Source organism: Pogona vitticeps, chromosome 9 (genome assembly GCF_051106095.1).
Source record: "Pogona vitticeps strain Pit_001003342236 chromosome 9, PviZW2.1, whole genome shotgun sequence".
Classification (NCBI taxonomy): Eukaryota; Metazoa; Chordata; class Lepidosauria; order Squamata; family Agamidae; genus Pogona; species Pogona vitticeps.
Genome location: NC_135791.1, coordinates 8,905,574 through 8,917,971, shown reverse-complemented (window position 1 = coordinate 8,917,971; position 12,398 = coordinate 8,905,574). Strand labels below are relative to the sequence as shown.

The following is a 12,398-nucleotide window of genomic DNA, read 5'->3' as shown; positions in this document are numbered from 1 at the left end:
CTAATGCAGTAGGTGGTGCCCATCTGGTGCTAAAAAATTTCAACCACATCCAGCATGGTATTAAGTATTCCAGGGGAGGGGGGCAGTCAGAAGTTAGAAAGTTGCTTTCTTAAAGTAAGTGTTGTACAACAGAAAGCAACTTTCTAGCTTCTTCCTCCCCACCTTGGGTCCCTTCTGTAAACAGTAAACAAACAGGCGCAGTGCAATGGGTTTAAACAATAAGCCATTGTTACATGTTGCAATGCTGAAAATATAAATTAATGCATTAGTAGTTCTACTTGTTACTTTCGGTTACTAAAATCAAACTTTAGGAATAATAAGGAAATAGCATAAAAATGGAACAAATCCTGTCACGGTGCAATTTAAAAGTAATTTTAGAAGTAATTAGAAAATATAACTCATTGCACCAATTAAGAACTTTGATCCTAGACTACTTCTGAAATGTAACTTTGCCATTTAAATAGCAGGTTAAAAACATCTGGGGAGAAAAAGGGTTTTCCTGCCCCTGGACTAAAAATGCATTGTAAATCAAGTTTGCTGGGCTACCACTTGTGCATATGTGTTAGTCCTAAATATGACCCAGAATTTATTTTAAAATGTATTAGTTTTACTCCTCGTTGTATGTTTTTCCAGTGTTTAAGGCAGCAAACGCATACAGCTCACTTTCTCCCATTTCATCCCCACAACAGCCCTGTGATACAGGTCTGGCTGAGATACTTTGCCAAAGTCTCTGAAGGCCTTCTGCGGTTTACTGAGGAACTTGGATCTTCCAGTTCCTCATCCCACACTTTACCCACCATGCCACATTGGCTTGCTTTATCATCTAATTTCTTTTACTGCAGTACATGGGTTTAAGGAGACATGGAATTATGTATTTCTGCTTGCATGTGTGCATGTTATTTGCTGTAATCATGTATCACAGCGGCAGACCTTTGAGGAACACTTGCATCTTGTCTCCAACGAGATTTTCATGCCACAACTTCCCATCTGGGTAAAGAAAACAAAAACTCCTAGAATGTAACAGGACTCCTCAATCCAAGCTATGGACTCCTTTACCTTTCACAGCATGCAGTACTGATTCTGTTTTCTCCCACTGCAGAAATAAACAGCTAAGGATCTCTTTTCCATGGGGGCTGGTAACAAAAGCCATGGCAAGTACATGTGTGCACTCATATTAATACCAGTTTGGGGAGTTGTCTTCTAGAAACAGGGATGTGTTTGCTAGTACTGGGCTTGTACTTCTTATAAGAAGTAATTGTGAAACTTCCAAGACCTTCAAGTTTTCAGAGGCGGGAGAGCATTGCATTTAATTCAGGAACAACCAGTGCCCATCCTTTTACCAAAAATAGACAGCCATCGTTGGAAAACACAAAGCAAAGCAAAAAATCTTCAAGCTCCACCAGATGCTAGCATTGCTGCTGAGGATCTCCAGAAACTGGCATTTGAAGAATTCTCACAACTACTGTGAGCTACCCAAGTAAAGTTCCAGGTTAAGCAGAATGAGGACACGTTTAAAGGCAGCAAAAATAGCAAGAGGAAATAAAAGATCTTCTCACACATTTTCTAAACCAATCGTTTTCAATGTTACTTATGCTAGTCCTTACTGTGTCAAAGAGCCTACAATAATAGTGTGAAAGAGGAATAGGAAAGAGAGAGGAAGATGAGAGGGAGCCGTTCCCTGAAATAGAAGCGTCGAAAGAAAGAAGGAGAGAGAAAAGAAAAGGAAGGATTGGTTGTAAAAGAAATTGATGGGGAGGAATTGAAGGAGAAAGAAGTAAAAGTCTGTTTGGTAGAGGAAGGAAAAGGGAAAGAGGAGGAGGAGTTGACTCTACCAGGGTGGGAGGAGGATATCAAAGATCAGAGGAGAGGGGGAGTTTTCAGTATACCAGATGAAAGAAGATGAAAGAAGGGAAAAAGAGAACGGGCTTGGATATGGAAGAACGGGCGGATTATTAGAAGACTTTCCCAACTTATGTGTAGGGAGATTCTTACCGGATCTGGATAAAAAAGAAAAGAGGGTTACTGTAACAGAAACTCAAGAATGGACAGTGGTGGTTTTGCCCTCGGGGGCAAAGTCATTGGAGGAGGGTGATCAGACCAGATTCGACCTTCAGTCAGCCACCCTGCGAGGGAGACTGGGCCAGGCATCCTTGTTGCAGCAGGATATGTGCAGTGAGGAGCGCTCTGCTGATGAAGCCCACAGACATAGAACGGTTTGGACAAGCCTCTCAATAAACTCCTAAGTTGCAGTTTGGATTTGTACCTTCTCCCTGTGAACAATTACCAGACCTTAGTTGTTTTGATCCTGTTGAAGTCATTGTTGAATCACCGAATGTTAGTACAAATAAATTGTTAACCATGCAAACAGATCTCCGTGGTTATTTCCCGCGAAAAAAGAGGAACTGCTTCAGTCTCCTAACGAACTCAATCACAAAAAGGAACAAAAAGCTCACTTTTATCTGAGAAGAACATTTAAATGTTTACAGCTATGGTGTTAACTGTAATTGTATTTATGCTGGATGACAGCAGGTTCCCAGGGGGAACCTGGAAACTACAGACCAGTCAGCCTGACATCAATCCCAGGAAAAATACTGGAGCAGATTATGAAGTGGTCACTCTGCAACCACCTTGAAAACAATGCAGTAATAAGTAGAAGCCATCATAGACTTGTTAAGAAAAATCCTGCCAAACTAATCTTATCTCATATTTCGATTAAATAACCTCCCTGGTAGATGGTGGGAATGCTGTAGACATAATATATCCTGACTTCAGCAAAGCTTTTGAACAAAGTGCCTCATGATATTCTGATCGGTATACTGGTGTGGGTTGGATTATTATTATTATTATTATTATTATTATTATTATTATTATTATTATTATTATTATTATTATTATTATTATTATTATTATTATTATTATTATTATTATTATTATTATTATTATTATTATTATTATTATTATTATTATTTATTGGACTTATATACCGCCCCATAGCGCTACAATAGAACAAACAGTAGGTAGATACACCGTTGATTACAGAATCATACTCAAGAGAGTGCTCCTTCACAAACTGGGAGGGGGTAACAAGTGGGGTACCACAAGACTCAGTCCTGAGCCCAGTGCACTTTTATTAATGACTTGGATGAGGAGATGCAGGAAATGCTAATCAAAATTTGCAGATGGCACAAAATTGGGTGGAATAGCTTGTACCCTGGAAGACAGAAACGAAATTTGAAAAGATCTTGATGGGCTTGAACACTGGGTTGAAAACAACAATGAAATTTAACAGAGATAAGTCCAATATTCTGCACTCATTGGAGGGGGAAAACAAACACACAGTTACATGTTTTTTAGTTCAGTAGGTCACAAGCTGAATATGAGCCAGCAGTGTGGTATGGCTGCAAAAAAGGCCAGGGCTATTCTAGGCTGCATTAACAGAAGTATAGTCTTCAAATCCTATCAGGTACCAGTTGCCATCTGTTCAGCACTGGTTAGGGCTCCTCTCGAGTACTGTGTCCAGCTCTGGACATTGCACTTGAACAAGGATGCCAACAAACGGGAATGAGTTTAGAGAAGGGCAATAAATCCCCCTTGATCAGGGGACTGGAAACCAAACCCTGTGAGGAAAGACTGAAAGAACTAGGTACATTTAGCCTTGAGAAAAGATGACTGAGGAGTAATATAGCAGTGTTTAAATACCCGGAAAAGGAGAGGCAGGAACTGTTCTCAATCATTCCAGAGTGTAGGGCTCACATTCTAGGAAGCCAGATTTCAGTTGAATGTCAGGAAAAAAAAACTTACTGTTTGAGTAGTATGAGAATAGAATGAATTACCTCGGGAACTGGTGAGCTCTCCAGCTCTGGAGGCATTAGAAAATTGGACAACCATCTGTCAGATATACAGTATTTGGATTTCAATCCCTGCATTGAGAAGATGGTTGATGGTCTTACAGGTACCTTCCAACTCTTATTGTGCTATGATTAACTTAAGAGCCATTTCACAGTAGAATTGACGGTTTCAGAGGGTGGTGGACTCTTCACTGGAGATTTTTACGCAGAAAGGGTCTGGACTCAATGGTCATTGGGGTCACCTCCAGGTCTATAGTTTTATGATGTTTCTTATGGTGACCCTAACAGGGTTTTTGATATATCTGTGATGTTCAAAGGTTAATGTATCATTGCCCCTTCTTAGCCAGTGCTCATGGCTAAGGCAGAATTTGAGCTGCACTCTCCGGAATCCCAGTTTGTCTGCTGAAGAAAGTGGCATTCATAGCACGGTACTACTGGGACTGTGTCTGTGTGTAAATATGTTATTTGCTTTGGAATTCCTCCAAGGCATTGCAAGGACTAGCCGCATTCGGAACGACCCAGACAAATAACACCCAACCAAATGTTCCGCCCCCTTTCCGGGGGATTTCGAGACAAACAAGCGAGGCGAAAACTCCATTTCCCAGGATCCCGTGCCTGTTTTCCCCGCTCTCTATTGGTGCAGAAGTCAGACGGGGAAGCCTAAATGCAGAGAAAGGCCCTCCTCCTCAGAAGACATTGGCTTTCGAGTTGGGGGGGGGGGGAGGTTGATACCTTTGCGTGCTCTTGTCACCGTCCCACCTCCTTGCTCGTCGTATGTCATCAGCAGCTGTTGAGAAGGTTGGACCTTCGCTGTTCGGAAATGCTCCCGAGAGGGGCTGCCGGGGGCAGTTCGCCTGCTGCGCGCTTGAGGGTTCTAGAACCCTGATGCCCCGGGACGTTCTAGAACGCTGCGGGTTTCGAACGTTCTGCGCTGGAATCCTCGAACGTTCTGCGCCGGACTTGCTCTAATATCTTGGGACTCTTTGGCCCCTTCCGTGTGGGTCCCGTCGGGCCGCGCTGAAACTCTTCGATCTCTGTGCGGTTGTCCGCCTTAACTCGACACCACCATGATCGTCGCAGACCCGGAGAGTTGTGAAGCCGCCGAAGTCCGGGGCTATTTACACGGCGAGAACTGCAGACGGTTGCGGAGTAAAGAGGTCGGTAGCGTGAAAGGGAAAGAGAACCCGTATTATTATTATTATTATTATTATTATTATTATTATTATTATTATTATTATTATTATTATTAAGTGGGGAGGATCGAGTTTGCTTTTGAGAGCGCCTTATTGCAAAGGGGGGTCGCTGCCTGCTTGTGGTTTGTGTGTGTGGGTTTTTTTTTTTATTTGCTGCTGTTTTTACCGGGGGGAGGGGGCACAGTTGTTGCCGAGTTGCGCAAAGGGAGGTTGTTTTGATGATGACCCTTCGAAGAGGTTATATATTGGAATCTCGTTGCATCAGCCGGAGGGAGGGGGGGCAGAAAGGCGCGCCTGTTGGGTCTGAAAAACAAAATCTGGGCTGGGGAGGAGCGGGGCGGCGGTGCCTCCTGCCCTGGGCGCAAGCAAGCAAGCCGGGCGCTGCGGAGGGGAAGGAAGGAGACGCTCAGACGAGGAGGGAGAGCTCTACGCACACACGCACACACGCACACACACACACCCCTCGCTCAACTGTTGCGGTCCCTTGACATCTTGGGGCGCCGGAGATCTCGCTCCGTCGGGTCGTCCTCGGGCGAGAGAGCCTCACAAGAGGGGTCACGGCGAAGCAATTTATGCGGGTTGCTCGCACTCCCCGTCCTTAAAAGTTTCGAGTAAAGGGCAGTTTCTGGTTGCGACAGCCTGGCTTCGCATCGACTCGATTGCGGGTGACTCGGAGCAGGCAGGGAGGCGGCAGCGACTCGTTAGGGGAACCTCCGAAGTTCCTGCGGGCATCTCTCCTTGTTTTCACTAACAGGTCCAGGCATGTCCTCGCCGCTCAGCCTTTCCCCTCAGGTTAGCGCTCCTCCCCAAGTGTTTGACTACACTTTCCATTATCCTCTCATTAGGCTCTGCTCTGTATAGCCCTTGCCTTGTGGGACTCCTGCCCCAGGCAAATCAGGCTGGCTGCAACCCTCTCCTGAGTTTGTTTATGGTGATCAGCCAAAATTTGTATTCTGAGTGGCCTTTGGGTTTTTTGTTTTTTTTAAAAAAAAGTGTTTAAAACGGTTTTTAGTACACTCTTAAAAGAATGTTTCAAAATATGTCTTATTATGGAGACCCTGGAGGCCAACAAGGCAGTTGATAAATACTTTAGATAAACAAATAAACTTGTTGTCATTAGTTTAGGGGAGAATGCATGAACTTCTTTGTCTGCAGCACTGCAGTGAAGACTTTGCTCAGGATCTGAGTTTAATCCTAGTCTCAGGTAGCCGGCTCAAGGTTGCTGGCCATCTAAGATGCCACCGCCACGTCCACCTTCTCTATTGAGGATGGCCTGTCTTTCATCCCTGCTTGGAGATTGCCTCTTCTGATATTCTGCTGATATTCTGCATTAGTTTCAGGGTGTACTAAGAAAATGTTCCTGGTGGTATCCTGGATTCACACTGTTAGGACTTCAGAGCTAAACCTCATTGTGAAGCAAATTAGGGGCCGGGGCAATTATTTCAGGATGGGTGGTTGATGTCCTTTTAAAGATCCCTCTGTGGCAGGTTTTGGCAACTTCCAGATATGACTGCAGTTCCTGTAATCCTTCACCACTGGCTATATTGGCTACAGCCTCGGTAAATTGTTAGTCAAAAAACACCCAGAGAACCAGAACTCCACTTAATGGCCGCATATGCTATGAGGAGGATAGTCCCGGGAAGTCATCTACCCTTCTCCCATAACCTCTTGTGGTCCTGATAAAACCCCAGCACCTGAACCCCACGTGGGAGCAGAAAGGGCGAGGGAGGCACCAGGTAGATGAGAGGAGCTGGGGTCAACAGGCTACCCCTAGGCAAGAAGGCATGGATGGAGTCCAGCTGGCAAAAGCCAGGTATAAGGGAGGGAGAGGGAGAAGAGGGAAGCCACCAGCCCTCAACCCATTATTGTTCTGTATTCTCTTACATTAATAAAATCCAGTTCCAACAGCTCAAGGTGTCTTGAGTTCACGGAAGCGACTGCAGAAGAGGGTCTCCCCATCATCCCCACTCAGGGAGAGGGGTGAGGGAACTCCTATTTTTATAGAACAGGGAAGGAAAGTACGTTTTTAATTACTGCTGTCGGTATGTGGGATATTTTGTAGAGTATAAGAGAACAGGTTTTTAGCCCCGAGGAGAGTACAGAGTCACAAGAGGAAGGAGTAACACAACTGTTTCAGGGAAAAATATCACCAGTGCACATTTGAGTGCATATAGGCGAATAAATCCTCTGTCTTGCTTGAGTGGAATAAAATATCATCACAGCTTCTTATTTTCTTCATTCCTGAACTGTGGTGTTCCCTTTTTGTTTTCCTTTGTATCCTACAGAGAGCTGCATAGGATCTGAGTTTCTGCATTTTTTTTTTTTTACTAGTTGAAATGGCACAGCGGGCAATGTCTCATGCAGCTTTCCCCCAGCTTGGTGCCCTCTAAGTGTGCCAGACTACAACTCCCATTGCCCTGAGACGGCATCAGTGGGGATGACAGGGACTCTGATTCAGCATATCACCAAAGTCCCATGTTGAAGAAGAAAAAAATAGGAAAAAAAAAACGAACAAACACCCCTCTGTTCTAAACATAGTATAATTGCCTGATTGCATGCAGTTCAGTCTCTTAAAATGGGGAGTTGTAACAGTAAGAAGAGGGTATTGGCTGAGTATATGTGCCATCAGGAAAAGTTTTTCTAACTCATAAACAAAAGATGGGGTGAAGCTGGCAAGTGTCATAGGTGGGTGTGTAAACATATACATAATTCAGTCAATACAGGGAGGCACAAACTACGTGAAGAGATGAGTGGAGGATGGAAGCCAGTAATGAGGAGATCCATGTTTCTGTAGAAGCAGTTTTGTGTGTGCCGTCTAAAGACAGAAGACAGATGGCTCACACCCCCACAGAGGCAGCAAACTCTGTTGGCTCCTAATTCTGTTATATCTCTGTATTGTACTTGTAAGGCTCAGTAGCTTTACACGATAAGCACTAGTATTAATGGTGCCAGAGAGAGATTGGCATTGTCGTCTTCCTTTATCTCTGTTTACCTTGGAGGTGCTGTGATCACACTGAACCTCGTTGATGTGGTAGGCCAGTGGTTCTGATCACTCGCCTTTCTAGATGTTTACGTCCAAAATCTGGAAGATTAAAGGTTGAGAACCACTGTTTCGGTTCTTGATCCAGGTCCAAGTTCACTTTCAGCCCTTGGTATGGCCGTGGTTTGACACAACTCAATAATTCCTGAAATGAGGGTTCTTGAGTTGTGTCGGGCCATGGCTTTCACCTCGCCAGCCAGCAGCTCAAGGACATTGGCCAGTGAGGAATAGCACTACTTAGAATGTCATGATCTTGGCCTCCTAAATAACGGAAGCCAGGGAATCCTCATTCATCCTGCACGCTCCCAAACTTGCTGCCTGCCTAGCACAGCCCACTGTCTGGGCCACTTAAAACTGGAATTCCTCCGGTACATCTTCCCAAAGAGTAGCCATGTTCATCTGTCTTCATATGCTGGCAAAACGGGGGGAGAGATCCTCCCAAAGAAACACTTTGTCATAAGATTAACATTTTGGTGTGGGCTCAGTATTTTCCCCTCCTTCCCCCCCCCCGATAGGCCTGAAATGAGGCACATGGGTAGCCATGGTTCAGCGGTGGACTCATCACTATGTTAAACCACCCTAATGAGTAAGTGGACATGAAATGTTCCCTATTTCAGAAAGAATGAGGAACTTGTGGTTTAAAGAGATTAGCCTGTCAGTGCTTCCTGAGCAGTGTTTACTTCTTGAATGTGTCTACAGGTGACTTATTGGGTAGCAGTGGTTGTCAACCTTGAGTCCCCAGAGATTCTTGGATGTCAGATGGTAGAAGCCACTGTGGCCAAAGCTCTAGGATTCTAGGACTTGTCCAAGAACATCTACGGACTCAAGTTTTGGAATCTCTGCTGTGCAAGGATGGATATCTGACCCTCCTCATATTTCAACCAGTTGTTTGTTAAAAGGTTGAACTGTTGGTTTTCCAATAGACTTTTTTTTTATCTGAGATGTTTGTTTGATCAAAGTTATCCCCTTGAACTGGTTATCGGCATGCCTTTGGGACCAATGTAATCATTAAGACACTGTTGTTATTTGCTGTCGAGTCACCTCCGACTTGTGGTGAGCCATTTCCTAAACGTCCTGTTGTAAACTAAAGGCTGTAGCTTACTTTAGGGAGCAAATTCATCTTGTATTCAATCTTCCCTTTCTCCTACTGCCTTCAACCTTTCCTGACATTATTCTCTTTTCCAGAAAATCTTGCCTTCTCATAATGTGCCCAAAGTAGGATGATCTCAATTTAATTTTTATTTTTTATGTTTTTTTGTTTTTTGTTTTGCTTCCAGAGATAGTTGAGGCTTGATTAGCTCTAGGATGCACTTGTTTGTTTTTCTGGCAGTCCAGTGTATCAGCAAAGCTCTCATGCAGTGCTGTATTTCAAACAGATCAGTTTTGTTTTCTTGTAACCTCTCTTTACTGTCTTGGTTTTGCACCCGTACATTACACAGTGACTGGAAGCCAGGGTGGGTAAAAATAATTTTTTTTAAAAAATCAAGTTAATTTAAGTCACAATATAAATCATGGTTTAAATTACAATCTGAATTTTTAATTGTATATTGTGATTTAAATCAAATCCACCCTGTTGGAAATACAAGTGTGTGTGTAATCTTAAACTTGGTCTCTGTTGACATATCTTGACACTTGATGATCTTTTCTAATTCCTTCACTGCTGCCCTTTTAAGTCTCAGTCTTCCTGTGATTTCTTGACTGCAGTCATCATTTGGATTACTGGCTGATTAATGATTGAACCAAGGTATACAAAAGCTTTCACCATTCCAGTTTCTTCATTGAAGTTGTGTCCCAACTAGAATAAACTTCTTTGAATCAGTTGAGTTTATGAAAGAATTGACTCACAATGCCCCTACTTATTCAGTGGACCTACTCTAGTGCAACTTAGTGCACTAAGAAAGAGGAATGTAGAGTCCAACTTAAGTTGCACTGGCAACTTGACCTGGGTTTTTGTGGGCTTTTTATTTTAAAGATTCGGAGCTGAGTTGCGATTCAGACCAATTTTTCCAAGTCACGTTGTTTATTCCCTGTTAAGGATGGGCCTCCATCCCTGCTCCTGCCACTGCTGCCGCCATCCGCAGAGGCAGTGGGCCTGGCTTCCCTTCCAAGAGCTGGCTGCTGCCTCTACATACACACATACCACACAACTGATAGGCCAACACATGTGCAGAGGCAGGGCCTGGCTGCAAGAAGGGAAGTCGGCCCACTGTCTCTGCATGTACCGGCCCTGCTTCCCTTCCATATCTGCACTCAGACTCAAGGTGTGGGACAGACTTCAGACTTCGACTGGAAAACTTGACAACATCCCTGCTAAGGAAAAGGATTTCAGACAGTATCTTTTAAATGTCATTTGAAGACTGAACCACAGTCTATTGTGATGATGATGAAGAAGAAGAAGAAGAGGAGGAGAAGGAGGAGGAGGAAGAAGAACTTTTTGCACACAAATGTTAAAGTAATGACAGAAAGGGAATATATCAAAAGACTTCAGAAAACCTTACAATCAAATTTAAATGGTGGAAATACAATCAAAGCCATACACACATGTGCAGTTCCAGTAATTTGGTACCCAGCTGGAATAACATATTGGACCCAAAGCAAATTAGGAGAATTGGATCAAAAAACACAGAAACTAATGAATGTGCATCACACACTACATCCAAAATGTGATGTGGACAGATTATATTTACCATGAAAAATCAAGAGGCCGCAGACTACTGCAAATACAGCAAGGAGTAGAGGAGGAAAAAAGAAACTTAAATGATTTTGTTAGTACAAGTAGAGAAAAATTACTTAAAGCAGTGAAAATGGAGAAAATTTTGAAAACAGAAAGGCTCAATATAAGAAACAGTGGTTTGAAAATAAATTAAAAATTTGAGAGGGAAAAACACTACATAAACAACACCTGAGAAATATTGCTGGAAAGCATAATAATAATTCAACATAGGCATGGCTAAAACTGGGGATCATTAAAGAAACCGAAGGCTTGATTTTTGCTACACAGGAATAAGCACTCCAAACCAACATGATCAAGGAATTAGTGCTAACAGCAAATGTCAACCGTGACAAGGAAAAGATGAAACTGTGTCGCAGCTGATCTGCGAATGTCCAAAGATTGCACAAACAGATTACAAAATTAGACACTATAGAGTGGCAAAATTAGTGCACTGGTCATTATGAAAAAATATAACTTGCCAGTCTCCAAAAACCCAGAGGAACATCAGGTAGAGAAGGTGTCAGGAAATGACAAAGTCAAGATATTTGTGGGATTTCTGGATCCAAACCAATAGATACCTTGAGCATAACACACCAGACATAGTACTAATAGAATGAAGAAATGTCTGGATCACTTACATTACAATTCCAGGGGATGCCAGAGTTTAAAATAAAGTGGAAAAACTAACAAAATACAGAGACCAGGCAATTAAAACATCTCGCTTGTGGATGAAACACACTTCAGTGATCCTCATGGTTATTGGGGCTTTGGGAACAATATCAAGAAATTTTACACAGTACTATAAACAGTTGAAGATTTCAGAAATCAAACCATCAGACCTAGAGAAAAAAAAACAGCAGTATTAGGAACAGCATACCTACTGCACTGATACTTATCAGATATTTAGGTTTTTGGTTAAAACTTGTATCTGTTTATAATTTTGATTTACTGTGTCTGGTATTTTTGAATAATAATAAAATCATCATAATCTTAGAACTGCTGAGCTGGAAGGGACCCAATAGAGCATCGAGTCCAGTTCCCACCAAGGAGGCATAGTGGGGGAATTGAACTGCCAACCTCTGGCCCTGCAGCCAAAGACCTAAAGCCACTGAGCTATCCAGCAGTTCTAGTTAGCATTGCAGCAGGAAAAGCTTGTTAGCAATACATTGTTCCTGACATTTCTCTCCCACCTACTTTGAGAATTGTACCTAAGGTCAGAGGGAAGTCTAATAAGGGTGATGGTGCCAGCGCCAGATAATCTTCAGGACGTCTCAGCCCTAAAAATGCTGACTCTGCTACACCTCTTGCATGGAGGGCAGCAGTCAGTTCTCTTATCTTCCAGCAGAGGGTGCAGCTCTGAGCTTCATTTTCTATATCTCGTAGCTAAATGGCTATAGAACAAGTGACATAGCGGTAGACAACCTTTTTGTTCAAGCCCTTTTCCAAGATGCTCTGGTCCATTGCCTTCTGCTTTTCTGGTCTCTTCCATGTCTTCAGCAATCTTTCAGCATTCTGTGGTATTAAGCAAATGAGATCTTACTTGGGCTCTTTTATGTCTGTTTCTCTGCATCTGTGAGTATTTGCATTACATTTCTGTTAGCGTT

General features: G+C 43.1%; 1 protein-coding gene across 1 annotated transcript in view; it reads left to right on the top strand.

Moving 5' to 3' along the window:
• The first annotated feature begins 4,536 nt into the window (after nucleotides 1-4,536).
• Nucleotides 4,537-12,398, top strand: part of SESN2 (sestrin 2) — a 37,553-nt gene continuing 29,691 nt past the window's right edge. Inside the window, exon 1 of the mRNA XM_020813259.3 lies at nucleotides 4,537-5,005. Coding sequence (XP_020668918.3) covers nucleotides 4,916-5,005 — 90 coding nt within the window. The 5' untranslated portion in view covers nucleotides 4,537-4,915. The remainder of the gene's footprint in view (nucleotides 5,006-12,398) is intronic.